At 37.7% G+C, this 18895-nt stretch overlaps 1 protein-coding gene across 1 annotated transcript in view; it reads right to left on the bottom strand.

The window, feature by feature from the left end:
- Positions 1-18106, bottom strand: part of LOC149230185 (uncharacterized) — a 116116-nt gene extending 98010 nt beyond the window's left edge. The window contains exon 1 of the mRNA XM_089378887.1: positions 17878-18106. Coding sequence (XP_089235013.1) covers positions 17878-18000 — 123 coding nt within the window. The 5' untranslated portion in view covers positions 18001-18106. The remainder of the gene's footprint in view (positions 1-17877) is intronic.
- Positions 18107-18895: the final 789 nt, after the last annotated feature.

The following is an 18895-nucleotide window of genomic DNA, read 5'->3' as shown; positions in this document are numbered from 1 at the left end:
TAAATATTAGGGAGCTCCCTTAATTGATAATTCCTTAAAGTACAAGTATTGGAACCCCCCTAGTGCAAAAAATGTCCAATAAATTGGATAGTTGGACATTCTATTCTCTTAACATCGCAAGTCAATTGGTTTTGTTCAAATATGTTCTACAAGCTCTCCTTATTTATCATTTCTCCACTCTAGCTACTCCTAAATCCATTCTTAAAGCCACTTGTAGCCTTCGGCATACCTTTCTTTGGGGAGAGGCCTCTAGGGGAAAAAAGGTCCTTGGCAGCTTGGAATAACTACGTCTCTGAAAAATATGTGGTAGCCTTAGACTCAAGGATCCATAAATCTTAAGCAAAGTAATAGGAGACAAACTATGGCAGCACTAGTTGCAAGAGGCAAGCAAACTATGGCACTGAATATGGCAAAACAATATGGCCAAAATAATACCCCTCAACAGTACTTAAGAGCTCAACAAGTTGTACAAGGATCTTCAATATGTAATCTTGCTCGCAGCAACACATACATAATTCAACAACATTGTTTCTGGGAAGACCATAATGGGCAAAATGTGTTCTTTTAGGATGACTCCTAGAATCAGCTTCTTAAGCTTAATTCACAAGCACCACTCCTTGATCTCAAGACCTCTATGCTTCCAAGGATCATTCCATAATAATATACTACTGACAAGAAAGAGATAAAAAGCCCAAAAAACGTTAATGGCTTTCATAAGAAGCTTGGCTTCCCCTTCTATCTTCAATGAACTAGCCAACTTTCTGGTCATCTCTACAACAAAGACACGTTCTAGTTTTAGAGAATCTAGTAAAATTTGTTGGAGCTATCACCCTCGAGGAAGCTTCTCATTTAAAGAAGCTTACTCATTGGTAGCGGACCGCAACCTTTTCCCTCAAAAAGGTATTTGGAAGAAAATCTGAGAACAAAAGTTATAGTCTCTTACTTTCTTTGGCTTTTGGCATGTAGGAAAACACTCATGTGGGATAGAATTGTTAGTGGGGATTTGAGGGACCATGCTTATGCCTACCATGTTGATCAAATGTTGAGGATGTTGAACACCCCTTAAATTCTTGCTTTTTTTCTAACTCTCTTTGGATTCACTCAGCAATCCTATTCAAACAATCTGACATAAACCAAGATAGAATATGGAGCATGATTGAGAATTGTAGGGTCTCTATTTATCATAATTCGTGCTAAACAATGCATGGAACCTTCTCCCAAGATTTCTGCTATGGCAGGTTTGGAAAGAGTGCAATCAAAGAATCTTCCGTACTATAAGCTCATTCCTAAACTCGATCAGGACTTTCGATCATGCGGCGCAACAAGGAGACAATCTCAATTTAGCCTTGGGCTAGCAAGGACTAAAAATCCTCCATGGAGGAATCGGCAATTCTAAAACTCCTTCAACTAATTCTTGCTCCCCTAGTCTCAGCACACCCTCCAACCACACCTGTCCCCTCACCAAACTTTTGGTCACCCCATTTTGGTCAACTTCGATAGAGCCTCAAAAGGTAACTCAGGGCTTGCTAGGTTTGGTAGAGTTTTTAGCAACACTAAAGGTGGCATTTTGTTTCTGTACGCTGGCACTTTCAAGCGTAATACCAACAATGCAACATAGCTCTAGGCACTAGAATGTGCTCTCCTACATGCAAAGCACAACAACTACTCCAAACTTTTCATAAAGGGAAACTCTCAATTGGTGATTTCTTCTATAAGAAAAAATATTCATTGCACAAACCCTCCCAAATTATCTCACAATTGGTGGTTGGAAAACTACCTTGTGTGGATTGCTAATATCATCCCCAATATTCTGATAGTAATACCTTCCCATGTTCAATAAAAAGTTAATAAATTGGTAGACATATTAGCTAACACAGGTTGTTCAGTGTGACACTTGGGCAGATTTGCCAACTTATTCGTTGAAGAATGAATGTCAATCTCTAGTGACAGATGATCTATCCTCCCTATCTGGGTGTTAAGGAATTTGTCCTATCAAGCAGGGGACAAGGATGTTGTCACCTCATTCAATAAATGAGTTCGATGTGCATATCATCCTCACCATTGCAACATGTCATGGAATTTTCCTAGCAATTAACGGTTTCAAGGAGAGCTAGAGCATCTCCTTGCTCTGATCTCCACATACCGCAGCTAGAGTCCAACCATGAGATGGGTTATTATCATAATGTTTTCAGGGTATGTTCATTAATGGCATTCATTGTAATTCTTCTCACTCACTCCTAGTTATTAAGTGGAACTCTCTTTGCACAATCCTTCATGGTCTAGCCTTTCTTATATTTTCCATTGCATGCTTTTCTCTTATTTCTCTGGTAAGTCCATGTGGTTGCTTTCGGATTGCATGAAAAATTTGGCTCCATATCCATTTCAGTGTGGTCCGGCTTTCTCTCTTGAGCCAATTCTATTAAGCTTTCCTCTAGCCACACAAATGGTGAGACAACGAGCTCACTACATAAGAGGGAGTGGAGGTCGAGGTTTGTCGAGGCATTCTTGTAAGTGGAGACTTCAACTAAACTATTTTAGCAACATCTCCTGCAAGAAATCAAGGACAAACTGAAGGAATTAGAGGAGGACGTAGTGGAGGGAACAACAATGTTTCTTGGAGCACAAAGTAGTGGCTTCTCTGGAAGGTTGGGCGGCGAACATGGGTCATTCCGTTGGCCAACAAAACCAATACCTTCACACAATTGATCTCTATTAACGCATGAAATCACTTATGGGTTGAATTGCGCTAGATAGGAATGTTGCTCAGGACAAAATACACTTGTTCCTTGATGATATAGTGTTTAAGATGAAAGAAATGAATGGCAGATTGAAGGAGATTGAAGCCAGTGTGGCTCCAGGTAATGATTCGAGTTGTCATAGTCCAACAGATCCCGTCCCTATTGAGGTGGATGCCTCCACCTCTTCTTAGCTTATTTCATGTTGATCTACTATCAATTTCTCTAGTTTTCAGTATTTACACAAGTTGCTACTGATGGTTTTCATGTCTAGTTAGATTTTATATAGTAGTTTCCAACAAGTAGCAAACACTATTTAATTTTGTCAATCCTTTAGATATTATGTTTAACATTGTCAATGTTTTGGATATTATGTTTTTTTTGGACTAATAGCCTCATGTTTTCTTAGTGGTCTAGTTTCCCAAGTGGCACACCATTGACAAGAAGAGACCATAGACATGTAACTTTCTGTTGATAATAGATTTTTTAGCTTACCAAAACACAAGGTGCTTATTGCATATTACCTTTGATTGTCCTTTGGCTTCAATAATATTGATCGATTATTGGCCCTACTACTTATTATTGATCAATGTTTCAAGACATCATGATCTCATAAGCATTAAAACCTCGTCTTCAACCAGATCATTAATTGATATTTAATGGGACTAAGATTACTTTGGTTTGCTAATTGTTTTCATTTATAAACTCAGTCGCTTAGCTGAAGAGGGTCATGTATCTCACCTTTGGCATCAATATGCCTCTCCAAAGCCATTTTAAGGCCAAGTCAATGTGCCCTTAGCACTTTGATTTCACCTTGTAAGGGTCCTATGATTCATAGGATCAAATGATGATTGGCTATTATCTTTTAGTTGATGGAATTGTGAATAATATTGTATTTTGCAAATTATTTCCAAAAAAATAGAAAAAGTAAATGGGCTTGCAAGACAAAATGCGCCTTTAGGGTAAATTAAGTATGTTTTAGTATAAGTTAATCCTGTTTGTAATGAGTTAATCATGTCATTTAAACACGATTAATCAATTGTAATAATATGCGCTGGCACTGATGTTTAGTTTTTATAACAAAGTTGAAAGCGACAAATATTAATTGTCGGCTTGAGGTATATGGCGCACAAAATCCAGCGGCCACAATATACCTCACCCAAATCAACGGCGAGGGATCGATTTCAGACCCCCCCCCACCCATTCTACCTTTACCAGTAGGGGGATTTGAAAAGCGGATTCACTATTCACAGGCCCCACGCTACATGGCGGGCGCTCAACATTTCGCACCCCCCCCCCACTCAATACCCCTTACCACCTACCCCCCCTCGAAAACCACTCTTATCTCCCACCATTTCATTCTAACCGCCACGTCCCTGCATCACATCCACTCCCCTACTACGATGTACCTCCTCCCGCTCGACCCCGCTCTCACTTACCGCTCCATTCTCGCGCCTTCCTTCCGCGCTCACACATCAACTATTTCTGCCAACCACGTACCTCCACATTATCCCCACTCCATGTCACCTCCTACCTCCACGTCATATATCCATTTCATCCCATTCCCACCAGATCAATAGTGAACATTGGCAATTAAAGTTAGCACCGAGGTGAAAAATGGTCAGTTAAAACTATGTTTTTACTATACACCACAGTCATTTCAAGTGTGTTTTACAAACAAATGAGAATGAATTTCTCAAAACCAAAAGAGGTTTTTGTCCAAAACTGACCCATTTGAAAATGCATGTCTCAGATTTCTAATAGCTATTATGGTTTGGGAGATTCGCATGAATCTTTGCGGGCATATTTTCCAGAAATTTCCTGTTTTAAGTCATTGTTTTCAAATGTGGTTTCTGAAAAAATGGAAATCAATTTTCAAAAACTGAAAGAGGTTTTTGTTGGTAGCATCCTCATCTACAAAAACCTCTCTTAGTTTTTGCACAGCTGTCAAGGGTTGAAATATTCAAAGGGATCACTGGACCCTATTTTTCAGAATTTCAAGAGGAAAAAGCTCATGCGCAGTTAGTGACTTGGATGCCACCTCATCAAATAAGACTTGTTATCAAATTCGAATTATTGTTCCTTATCACCAACAATCCTCAAAGAGAGTGCCAAGCGGATTCATTAGTTTTGAATGTCCTATTTTTGTAACACAGTTTTCAAATATTTGTAATAAATCTTTATATTTTTTATCAAGGTATTTTGTAAAGAATTGGTATAAATACTTCATCATTTGAAATAATAGTTAGTTAGGACTTGTACTGAGAAAGACTACCATTATTGTAAAACTAATCACTGAGATTTAGTGGCCATTTGCATTAATACAAGCAAGTTGTTTTAGGATTCCCGTGTCATATCTATGTGGTGAAGTGATTCTTACTGTAATTAGTTTTCTCTGTTTTTCATATGTGTTTCTTTTCTCTATTGTTTTAAAGAAAATTAAGTTCAGGATTTGTTTCAAAAGCACCCTGTTCTAGCTTAAAACAATATCAATGTTTTCTTCTAAAGTTTAAATATAGAATTCTTAATTGCTTTATATTTAAAGTGAATCCTAATATGTTCTTCCTTCTCCATCTCATAAACTACAAGGATCCAGTAGTATGCCTACCTTGCCCTATTTCACTTAAGCTTGATACTTCTGCAAATTGATCACCCCAAGCCTCTTTGACTCCATTTCCCAATGGATTTTCCCTTGTTGTTCCAACCAAACCTTGAACTTTCACAACTAGCCTAATATCTCAATATAAACAATTCTAAATCTGAAAGAGAGATCACTCTTTGAAGCTAGCAAGGCTAGATCCCAGCTTCCAAAGTGGTTTTGTGGCTATCTTCGTATTTCTTTCAGTCTTAGGAAATACAAAGTGCTAACACACCTTAGCCAAGCACGTACATGTCAACAAACCAGATTTGGGCTCAACTCGCAAACTTAGGGACATACTCTTTCATTCAATGTAATACTTCCCCCAAGTCTTGTCTCAATTCACTCATCCACCCTTACCTCATGTCACTTTGTCACCCTTTTCGCCTCACCTCAACTCTCATCGACCTCTATGTGCCACTGTAGATATCGACATGTTCTCTTCATTAACTCTCTAATCATTTTCTTACTCGTGTGAAGGAATTCACTAGGACTCAAAACCCTAGGGCTATATTGATGCATCCTCTCTTACTATCCAAGCGAAAACATTATTAGGGTTCAAAAACATATCTCAGTGCAACATGATTGTGCATCTTTGACATCCATTCTAAACCAACTTTACACATTCCAAACGACCATTACAAAATAGATAAGAGTTGGAGGATCCCCGTGGGTGTACCTAAAAGCATCATGCAATGACTTCGAGGGTCAACACAAGTCATATAGATACAACATTGAACATTGTTGTGGTGCATAACAATATATGGTGAATGGTGGCAGGAAAATGTTTAAGTGGTTGATATCCACCACTTTCCAACCCGGTCATCGTTGTTAGAATGGTTGTCCAAGAGATCAATTATTTTGTTGTATCCTCGCAACATGAAAAACATAGTTTTCATAAAGCAATCACGATGTGCTCTCTCGCTACACAATGGTATAAAGTGCCTACACTCCAATGGTTCAAAATCATACGAATGATACCCCATCCAATGCTTGCAACTAGTAAATCGACTCAAGCTACTCCTCTCTCATGCAACGAATGGTTTCTATTTGATCTTTTAGCTTAAGTTATATCACATGTATTACGCTGGGACATGTTTTTGTTCTTGGGCTATCGTGCAAAGCAAATAATTAATTTTCACATTCTCAATTAATTCAAGTGTGGAAGCAATGTTGTTTCCATTTTAATTAATTTTTTATTAATACATGTTGGATGTTAAAGTTGATTGCATTGGTTGTATTTGCATTTCTAATCTCGTTGTCGCACAACATAATGATTCAACACCAACACGTTACCAAGCCCATACCTTGGTCCTTTCAATCCTCTGCCTTCTATTGTGATTAAGGCTCACTTTTATCTGACCAACCAATGTATCATTTCCTTCCAATTTCTAATCTTTTTATCCACATAGGGATTGGCCCCTGGAGTATATAACATTTCCTTACAACCTAGAAGTGAGTGGCAATGCCACAAATGTGTAGTAGTTTCTCCTTGGCTCTCGCATTTAGGACCAACTTTCCCTTAACGAGATTTTGAGCAACAACACACATTTCCTAAATTCTTTAATTCTTCTTTCCATAAAGATAAGCAAAGACTACTCAAACATTGGAACTATAATATCCACACCATAGTCTTCAAATCCAAAAACAAATGGACAATTTTGACAATTGCAAAAGCTTCATTCAATTAATAATTACTTTTACTATGAAAAAAAATTATGTTTTCGACTGCATTGAAATATGTTTATTTTTTTGAACTCAAGCATCTATGCCAATATGCATACTAAGAACAAAGGTTTCTAACACATCTTCAATCTAAAATTTATTCTTGAATCCAAAAAAATGTAAATCTCTTTAACTTGAGAATTTTAACATTTTTTAGTTTTTCAATGGATATGGAATAGAAGTCCATAACCTTTGTGTTCAATATTGACCTCGTACAAGTCCATTCCATATAATTTATCAAATGGGTCTAAGTCTATCTACACTAGATACATATTTGTATAAATCCAAGGAGTCAGGGTACATCCAATGACTTTAATTGTAATGCTAGAAAGCAAAGCTTGCATGAGTCTAGCACTCTAAATAATGACATCAAATCAAGTCTAAATCTTCCTTTATCCTTAAAAACTTGGAATCATTCTACACAAGATTTCTTTTGTTGATAACTACAAAAATGTATATTCTCAAAACTATGAATTGTCTCTTCCAAAAACTACTTCACTCTAATGCCACTACTTTGTATCACTCCCTAGCCTAGAGAACTAGCACGAGACCAACAAGTTATAAAAATCAATATGCATGCAACCTAATCAAGCACTAGGCATATGTGAAAATTGAGATCTACATATCAACTCTAATTGAATTTCCTTGCACCCTAGGTCTGGTCTATGACTTAGCTAAGCACATAAACACACTAAAGATGCCCAACCGCTAGAGATGCCCAACCAAAAACAACTTTGCATAACGGAATATAACAACAATGAAATCAACAACAATACACAAGAATTATTGGCCCAAACACATTCCTTATTAGTCCATCAATAAGAAAATCATAGGGCTCACGTACCAGTGATTATGGCCCTTTACAATCCATGTACAAATGTTAATATACAACAAAATATAAGTTTGTCCTTCGACTAATACAACTAGGGTTGAGGCCTAATCCATCAAGCTCTCATATGCCCATAACATCAAAGAATATACAAATGCATTTACTTGTTGTTGATGTCCTTGGAAACTAGCCCTTTCAGTCCTCCTTTGTCCACAGAGATCAACTGCTTTAGACCTTTGTCCAACTGATGCTCACCAATAGACTCCTCCTTTAGCCCACACTCAACCATACCAGCCCGTGATCTTCCCTCCTTAATAGCCCTTTTCTTATTGTCAACAGCCTCGGTTTGCTTCCCTTAGGTTCTATTCAACCTTATCTAGGCTTGTGTAAGCCTCGACCTACTTTCCAACCACAGTGCAACCCTAAACTAGGGCTCAGACTTGTCTTCTATGCTTGCGGCCACTCCTTCCTTCAATAGTGAGCCACTTCTCCAAGTCCTTGAGGCCCTCGACCTTCCTATACAACTTTGCGGTTAGCACTATTTAACCTAAACAAATCGTTGTTCAACCTCAGATGTCCTATAACAATTGTGGCCTATACCAACAAGATTGCGGCCTCAAAATATACATTTAAACCACACAGAACAAACCCTTAACTAGCCTCAGTGCTCTAAGACAAAACTCCGCTCAGCCTCCTTTAATAAAACACGTCCTTGATGCGGTTATCCTCAAAGGTTTGCGGCTCTTTTAGGTCTAATCTTCTTCTACACAAACTAAGTCTCATCCATAGTTTTAAAAATCAGTCGGCTTGAACCGGAAACCTGTCAAATCGGCCGGTTCATTGGCCGGTTGGGTCAAACCAGTACAAAATCGGGTTTATGCCTCCTCTTCACCTGAAATTCACAAAAAATGATCCTAACCAACCGGTTTAGGACGAAATCGGACGGTTTATGGTCAAACCGGTCGATTTTGTCCTAAACCGATCGGTTCACTGCCAAGGTCGTGGCGGACCCACAAGGCGGTTTAGGAAGGTTCCAGGGTGTTTTGGAAGGAAAATAAGGGTTGTTTCCCTCCAAAAACACCCTCTCCAAGCCTTTAAAAGGAGCTTACCCCTCTCATTTGTCTCACACATCTCATTTGGAGTTTTTGTGAGTTTGATTGGGAGCTTGGAGAGTGTTGAGTTTTTGTTGGAGTAGTCATCTTGGAGGCTTGGAGTTGGAGTTTGAGCTATTTTGGAGATAGTTTGGAGCTGTTAGTGGAGTTGGCATCTTCAAGAGGAGGCTAAGGACGCTAGTTTGCATTTCCAGGTGAGGATTTTCACTTGAAAAATTCCTCATTTCACTGTTGTGCATGTATTAATTTTTTTATGTGTTCTATGCTACCAAATCTCTAATTCTATGCTATCAAAATTTGTGGGCTACATGTGCATTTTTTTCCTAAATTTAGCTTTAGTTTTCCATTTTTCTTAGCTGCAAATTTTAATTATTTCAAGCCAACATGGCTCCAAAAGCCAAGGACAATGCATGGGCGCATTGTGATTTGATTGATGGAAAAATGATATGAAAATTTTGTAATAAATTTATTAGAGGTGGGGGTATTCTCAGATTGAAACAACACTTAGCTGGGATAAGAGGCCAAGTAAAGCCATGTGAAGCACCAAATGAAGTGTTAGGTCCTGTTAGGGCAGAATACCTTTCCAAGTTTGAAAAGTTTGAGGAGAATACGGCTAGGGAGAAGGACATCCAAGATGACAGTGCAAGGAAGAGGGAATTATTAGAAGCCATGAAAGAGAGTGGGTATGATGATTATGAGATTCAAGGCTCCTCTTCTATCCCGTCCACCAATGACCCCTTTCACTATGTTCCTTCGTCTCTTGGCCAACAATCAAACAAAACAAAGAGAACAAACATCCAGAGTTATTTCTCATCCTCTGCCACCATTGCCTCTTCTAATCCCACTTCCTCCCAACCAAGTTGTCAACCCACTTTGGATCAACATTTGAAAAAACAATGCAAAGAAACTTCTTATCAATACATTGCTAGATGGTGGTATGATGCAAATATCCCATTTAATGTTGCTTGCTCACCTTATTACCAAGCTATGTGGGACTCTGTTATAGTTGCAAGAAAGGGCTTCAAAGGCCCTACTATGCATGACTTGAGGGGAGCTCTTTTGCAAAAAGAGATTTCTTCCATTTATGAGTATTTGGCTGAGTATAGAGATTCATGGCTCAAAACAAGTTGTTCCATCATGTCAAATGGATGGACTGATGGAAAGAACCGCACTATCATTAATTTCCTTGTTTCTTGCCCTCAAGGAACCATGTTTTTGAGATTAGTTGATGCATCTGATAAGGTGAAGGATGCAACCCTTCTATTTGAGCTTTTGGATGACATTATTCAGGAAGTGGGGGAGCAGAATGTTGTGCAAGTCATCATAGATAATGCCTCAAACTATGTTCTTGCTAGAAAGATGCTTGAGTCCAAATATAGGACCATATTTTGGACTCCATGTGTTGCACATTGCATAGACCTCATGCTTGAGGACATAGGCAAAGTGGAGTAGGTAAAAAACATTGTAGAGCATGCCAAGTGCATTACAAAATACATTTACAACCACTCTTGGGTATTGAGCCTAACGAGGAAAAACACTGGCGACAAAGAGCTTGTTAGGCCTGCAATTACGAGATTTGCAACTCACTTCCTCATGTTGCAATGTCTCAATGGTCAACAGAAAAAGCTACAGAAAATGTTTTCTTCTAATGATTGGACTGAATCTTGGTGAGCTCGTAGACAAGATGGAAAAGACACCAAAAAGAAAGTGTTTGACAGTTACATTTGGAAAAGGCCTCCAAAGCTTGTGAAAATTACCGAGCCCCTTGTTAAAGTGTTAAGGATGGTGGATGGGGAAAAATTGGCCATGGGCTACATTTATGAGGCTATGGATCAAGCAAAGGAGCAAATACGGGCAACTTACAAGGATAGGTTAGCTAAATATGGTCGTATATGGGAGATCATTGATAACAGATAGAACAATTAACTCCATCGTCCTATACATGAAGCTGGTTATTTTTTGAACCCAAAGTATCATTATAAAGCTCAGCTAGGAGATATGCGAGATGGGGAGGTCAGAACTAGATTGATTGATTGCTTGGAGCGCATGGTCCCTATCCATGCAGACCAATTGGAAATACATAGACAACTTACTCTTTTTGGTATGGTAGCTCGTAACTTTGGCAAAATCTTGGCAAAGATGGCAAAAGATTTAGATCAACCAAGTAAGCAATTCCAATTTCCAATTTGTTTTTATTTTCAAGTTAAATTGTTTACAGATTTATAATTCAAATTATCTATAAATACTTGTAATTTGTAAATAAGTAATGAAATGAACTAAGTTACAAATTTGATGTCTTTTTCTTTGTAGCACATTGGAGGGAGTCGTTTGGCGGCGAATGTCCTCAATTGCAAAAGTTTGCAATTAGATTCCTCAACGAAACTTGCAGTGCTTCGGGTTGTGAGCGCATACACACGAAGAAGAGAAACCGTTTGGAATAAAAACGGTTAAATGATCTTGTCTTCATGCAATACAACCTTCGACTAAGGCGGAACCAAATCACGAACAAAACAATTGATCTAGATCCCATTATGTTGGACAATATTGATCCAACATCAAAATGGGTGGAGGAGACTGAAGATCCTATGTTTGATGTTGATTTTGATATTGACATGGCATTAGCGGGGGATGAAGCAGATTTGGTGGCGCCATCGAAACCAAGATCAGTAGCTGCATCAAGGAAAGGCAAACAACCAATGGAAGGCACTAGTCGTGCAGCTCGACCAACTCGTGCTTCCATTAGGTCCACTTCTATTGTTATTGTTGGCAGTGCTACTAAGGTTGTAGATGAGGCTGAGGCATCCTCAGACTCTGAACCAAATGATGTCTATGTAGCTCCTGATGATGATCATGTGTCTAGTAGTGGTGATGAGTTTGATGATTGATCATGTCTAAATTCTAGACTTGTAGTCTTTTAGAAGGCCAATGGCCTCATAGCTTGTAGCATTTCTTTTGGACTTTATAGGCCATTTAGAGCTTCATTTCTTATGTTTTTTGTCGATGATATGTATTGCACTTGGTGCCATTTTGATATATTCACCTTTACATGGTATATAAATAAGCAAACTTTGCATATTTTATCTCTATTAGCTTGGAATCATGGTTTTAAATCTTTAAAATAGTTTTTTCATTAAAAAATAATTATTTAATGTATTTGTTTAAAAACCAGTTCATTGAGATCTGACCAATCCCAGTTTGACCGGTTCCGATTTGAAACCCGGTTTATTAGGTGGACTGATCCGATCGTCGGTTCTGGTTTTTAAAACTATGGCCTCATCTCACTTGTGTCTTGGCCTATATTTATCTCTCCATTAAGTGACTTAGGAGAAACATCCAAAATACCAAATTAGTTGTAGAAGACATGAAAACATGCATGTTTTTACATAAATCAAGATAGATATGGCATCCATTGCACATCAATGATTAATTATTCCAACATCAACCATCTAGAATCCATATTCATCTTCTCTTGTCTAGCCTTTACCTCTACTTCGATTCTCTGGGGATATTAGTCAACATTGCCCAATTTTGATCAAGCCTAGTCTAAGCCTTATAATATGGTAGAGAAAGCTCAACATGCATGATAAATGATTTTGACTTGAGTGAAGGGTACGTTTTTGCTAAGGCCATGACAAAGGAGTTCAACAATCAACAACACCAACACTGGGGTACATATAGGGCTCGGTGCTCTTGATTAAATGCCAATCACATTCCCTCATACATGATATAATCCAATGAAACGCCACAATCCCATTGATCCTGAAAACTGTTAAGTCTATTGAATTTTGAATGGGTTATGAAATTCTATTTTCTCCATATGAAGTCTGACGAGATTGGAACCACTCTCAAACATCCTCAGTCATTTCATGGTAATGTCAAAAATTTAAGTAAAAGGATGGAAATGAAAGATGTGACATTCTCCTTTATCTTTCATTTCCATCCTTTTACTTTAAGAATTTAACATTACCATTAGTGAGCATCTAGGAAGCGTCTAGGGAGCATCAAGGGGCACCTTGGGAGTATTCCGAAAGCGTAGTTCCTCAGATAACCGTTTGAAATTTCCCAAAAATACAAAAAAAGCCTTGCAGAATTGTGTGAACCGTCCACCTTTTCTCGGATCCGTTGTGGATACCACTATTTTAAAATTTGGTCGAATCGAATCCGAAATGGCCGAGTTGATCTGAGTCATTGAAGAATTTTATGACGCGGCAGAAAAACCAGTTCAAGAGGCCGAGTCATGACTGACTCGATCAACCCGACCATTTCCGCATCTACTCGGCCAAGTCATTAAATCCAGCCAGTCACGCAAAAAAACAACGATTTTTCTAATTTTTTTTAACCTTTTAACATTTAGCTGATTGTTGGGGACTCCAAGGTGTTTTATAAATTGGTTAAGTGCCATTTGGGGTCCATTCCCCTCTCCTAGTATTGATATGCTATTCAAATTTCATGGTAATGTTAAATTCTTAAAGTAAAAGTGACATTCTCCATCCTTTTACTTAAATTTTTAACATTACCATGAAATGACGCAAGATGTTTGAGAGTGGTGCTGGCCTCATTGGATTTCATATGGAGAAAGTAGAATTTTAGATTTCATTCAAAGTCCAGCAGACTTATCAGTTTTTCAGGATTTCAGGATTGGAGGATTGCAATGTTTCCATTGAATTTTGTCATGTATTAGGGTATGGAACTTGTATTTAATCAAGAGCACCAATCCCTCTATGTACCTTGATGTTAGTGACACTGGTTGTCGAACTCCTCCGGGATTCACTCCCAAACTAGGAGCTTCTGAAAATGTCGCTCCCGCTCCCGTTTTCGCTCTCGCTCCCGCTCCCAAGTAACACTGAGCCAGATGATGTTGGCAACTCTAGCAGTAGCCAGTAGTACTGGTCACAGACTTTTGTTGTAAAGGCCATTTATAGCCTCCTTGGTTATGTGTTTTTGTTTTGATCTCTATATCATCGTCATGTATGTATTGGACAGTGCACTGGGTGCCATTTTGATATAATGGATATATTCATGAGCTTACTTTGATCATATGTTGTCTTCTATCTATATTCTAATGCTGTGTGTTTGGAAATATGAATGAAAATCTTTAAAATTATGTGTTTTTATAAAAAATAAATATTTAATGTATTTTTTACAACGACCGAGTAACTAAAATCGAGCCGGCCGAGTCAATACCGAGTCGGAGTCGGAGTTTTAAAACATTGGTGGATACACGCCCAAACCTCCACAGATTCGCACTCGATCCTTTCCAGATCCGCAAATCGGGCCCCCACAGATCCGATTTTCCCAAAATTGCCAAAAATGGCGAAACCTCGCATCCGATTTTCAGATCCGTACGAGATGCAATTCTGCCTCTTGATCCTTTGGGGGGGAGGGGGATTCTGCAACATTGCTTAGGATCCCTCTTTATTCTTCAAGAGACCCCACTACAAATATTAGAATATTGAATTCATTATCTTGGGTTCTAAGGCCACTCCTTCCGGTCCAAAACCCCAAACTTAGGTACTTTTCCCACAAACTCATTCTTTTGTGGGTTTTCTCCTCACAAACCCAGCACCTAAGACTTGTAACTTTGTATGAGCACCTCCCAAGCTAACCAATTTCAACAAATCCCTTGAACCAAAACATTGTATAAAGGAATTATGAAAATCAAAGAAATTGTGAAACGGAACACACTACTACAATCAATACACTTGTAACCACCAACACTCTATAGATAGCAATAGCTCGTGAATGACTCAACACAATGTGTCATAATTTCACAAGCGTATGAAGACCATCCTTCAAGCCTTTGAGCTCTCCCTTATTATAAAGGTTAAAAAAAAAGGTAATGGGGTGCTTGAGCCCTCCCCTCCCCTCTAAATAGAACTCTAATGTAAACATTGAAGCCTCCCTCAAAAATACATTGATACAACAAAATGAAATGAAAAGAAATTATTTTAATGTCAATTAATGCCCAAAATGCATTAAATGGATTACAAATTACAAGTAATAAAAGCAAGATAAAAAGTTCTTAGGTCATCTCCTCCTTTCTCAAAGAGTTGGGGTTTCCCTTAGATGATAGGTCTTGTGTTGCCCCTTTAGATCTGTCATATTAATAACATCCTTCTTTCAAGATTATCTTGTCCAATGGGTATATCAAGCTTCATACCGATCTTGAAGATATTGGCTAGGAAAATAGTAGTTAGCCAGATAGTGTCCCCTTACTTAAGCTCTCAACTATCAATTTTTTATATGTCTTAATGCTCATTGTGGAGTTGTTGTTGCTTTATCCCATGCCTAACATAATTTTCATGGTCAAAACACAGGAGCACATCACAAAATATTTCTCCTTTTATAAGAGTTTTTTGTATGTATGCTAAGAGGGATTTTTTGCAGAGCTCGACAACATCACTTAGTCTAAATACCCCCTTCCTAGGTGAACTCCAAATTGTGCTTGAACAATATTTTAAATATTAGTTTGATTACAACTCGCAACAAATCATATATTGGAGAATAATGGTCTTAACTTTGTCCACATGAGCCTAATCAACAAGCATTGAGTTGGGTGCCAAAAATTGTGAGCCATAAAGAACCATCTTTTAGGGAATGTATTGAAAATCAACCTAGAAGCACTAGCACTTAAGCACAAAGCAACATGCAATACATGGACATGATTGGAACACATATCTCAAGCTTAATGTAGGACAATTATCTAGATAAGTGTAAGTCATAATGATCTCAACAAGCTCTCCCCTAAAAAATTTAAGTATGGCTAACGCAATTGTTGTTGTGATAAAGGCCACAACCTTAGCTTTCTCGACATTAACCACAACCTATTGATAATCATAAAAGCAAGCTAGAGGATCCAACTATCTCTACAAATCATCAAGAGAGGAGACTAGGAGGATCATGTCATCATTAACCACAACCTATTGATAATCATAAAAGCAAGCTAGAGCATCCAACTTTCTCTACAAATCATCAAGAGAGGAGACTAGGAGGATCATGTCATCTACAAGGAGAAGCAATTAGAGGAAGCCATGATGTAAGATGCATTGATCACCAACCTTTGCACTCTCCTTAAGGAACTTTCAAGCTCATTGGTATAGATGCCAAATAATGTCAAAGAGAGAGGACATCCCTCTTTAGTTCTAGAGTGCTCCTAGTATAACCAAAGAGACCGTGTGCTATCCAAAAACAACCTACAACCAGCTTGTAAAATGATGATGGCAACATTTACCAATTCTAATATGCAAATGTCATACAACCTCTCAAACAACAAGTGTTTGGGCACAATTGATGGCCTTTCTAGGGTCCACAAAACAACAATAGACCTTAGAATATCATTGTCTAGACTCTTCAAATAATGCTCAAAGAGTAAGCATGTGATCAATAATCTATAAATCTCTCCTAAAGCACACTTGCCCTCTAGCTCTAGATGCATGTATGTACAAGTCCTTATTATAGATCATAAAACCATGTATGTACATAGAATTCATACAATGTCCATGGCTAAGGGAAATTATGAAAGGTCAAAGTAACATTCATACCACTGGCATATAACGCCTTACAACTACCAGCCATGTGAAAGAGTCATGACAAGTATAAGCCATTCACTCATTATAATATATAACCACCTCATTTCTCGAAGTTCCAATCTCCCAATGCAATGCCTAATAGCCCACCTCTAAAATAGGTCACATAGGTCTCGTGAAGTGCATATTTCCCATTTGATTCTAAAAAGGGCTTTATTTCAATTAATATTCAATCATAAGAAATGATAAATGGAAGGGGCAGATATGCAATAATTCCCTGAAACTTGACAATATAAATTAACAAAACGAGATGAGACGGGGCGTGGAACCACGGTTTTGTGAAATGGTTTCTACGTACTCCTACGCCTATTAATTATCTACAAATGAAGACTGCAAAGCATGCACCGTTCAGCAATTATCTCTACTCTTTCACTTGCGCACATAATATCACTTAGGCCCATTTTCCCATCTAACTGGTATAAGCTCCATTCCGCCGCATGCCATTTCAGCCAAGATATTGTGTCGCTAGATTTTACTGTATTTTACTTTAAAAGTTAAAAAATCATGTTGCCCGCCAGCAGATACCAGTGATTAAAGTTTGGCTCTAAATTAAGGTTTGTTGAGGTTGCAGATAGTTTCCTGCTTTACACAGCCCTTTCGAAACAGTTTTGTAGATGAGAAGTTAGACCAGTTAAGGACCTAAGCCCTACGGCTAAATTCCTTTTTTCGTCTTTCCTTTCTTTTAGCTTGCCCTCGCGAAAGGTTTTAAACGTGGAGCTCAATTCAAAGAAACAGCTAAAAAGTTGCATGTAATAATTATAAATAGGTACGAAAGTTAGTGTCGGTGGCCCTAGTTTTACTAAATTCTAGTAATTGCAACTGAAATTTGCCGTCATAAAATTGTGCTTGTCTTGCACCTGAAATTCAGCCTAATTTCCCATCCGACATTAACTATGTTCCCCGCTGTAACTAAGCGTGCAAAATCACAGTAGGGAAATCAGCTCGAGGGCAAAGAACGGCATTTCCCTCTTATGAAACACCAAGAATAAAACAAAACAATGCAACTTTCGTTACTGAACTTCTCGGCCGTTCGAAAGTCAGAAGAATAAACAGCGTTGTATGCTCAACTTTCATAGCTTTACGACAACGCCTTCAAACCCTAGCAATGTCGCCACGAAACATAGCTAGACGAGCAGCTCCGCACCAACAACAATTCTCGAAATTTTACACAAAGAAAAAGCAAATGAGAAGTAGAGGGAAGTCCGGTGAATGAAAATTGCTGTAAAATAACAGAAATGAAGAGTTTAGCGACCTGTTTCTTCCATCCTGGGGGAGCTGGAAGCTCGACGGAAACAACTTCAACGGAGTCTGGTTGTGCTTCCATCTCGGGTTCCTTCTCAGCATGCTGCTGCTCCTTCTCGGCTGGGCTAGACATGTTGCGAGTTCGAATCGCAGAAGCTCCAACTTCTTTCTCTTCGTATTCTGGCCACCAATTGCGTGTTCTCTTCACTACACTTCGCGTGAGGAATGATTGACTGTCGAGTCGAAATGAAAGGTGAAGCTGTAGACACATTAAACTGCGTTTTAATTTTTGTTTGGTGTCCGCCCTCAATTCTATTGGAAAGGAGATTTCATATCCATTTTGACTTATTAACATTAATTTTTTTATCATAAACCAATATTTTTATTTATGGTAAGATAAAATTGTAAAGTAAGATAAGATAATTATATAATGTAAAGTAATGTTTAACCTTTTTAGTAAGTTAAATTATACAAAAATTAATTAATTAATTAAAAATTAAATGAAAATATTAATGTAATGCAAATTTTTTAAATTAACAAAATAAAATAATTAGCAATTATCCCAAAAGTTGGGATAAAGAGTGGCCGATAGGATTATTAAATCGGAATTGTTGAATTTTTCTAGAAGAATTAAGGTGATTAATAACAAATAAAATAACCTTATTAATTTTTCTAGAAGAGTTAAAATGATTAGTAACAAATAAAATAACCTTACTAATCACCAAACTAATCTAACTTCATTCCTATGGGTCCATCTCATTTCCAAATATTCCAAAACATTTCTAAAAATGGAAATTCGAATTAAATTCAACTGGAATGATTATTTCTTGACATTTAAATACACTGCTCCAGAATTCATAAATATGGCATGTCAGAAGGAGATAAAACTAATATTATATAAACATGTACATGGACTCAATTTTTTTAATATAATAAAAATTAAAAAATTAAAATATAACTAAAATCAATCATGTTATAATTTCATTTTAAATTAAAAATTATATAAATTTTAATCTAAATTGATAATA

Source organism: Pinus tabuliformis, chromosome J, assembly GCF_031772625.1.
Source record: "Pinus tabuliformis cultivar Carrire ecotype Pingquan chromosome J, CPIR1, whole genome shotgun sequence".
Classification (NCBI taxonomy): domain Eukaryota; kingdom Viridiplantae; phylum Streptophyta; class Pinopsida; order Pinales; family Pinaceae; genus Pinus; species Pinus tabuliformis.
This window is presented reverse-complemented; position numbering and strand designations above follow the sequence as displayed.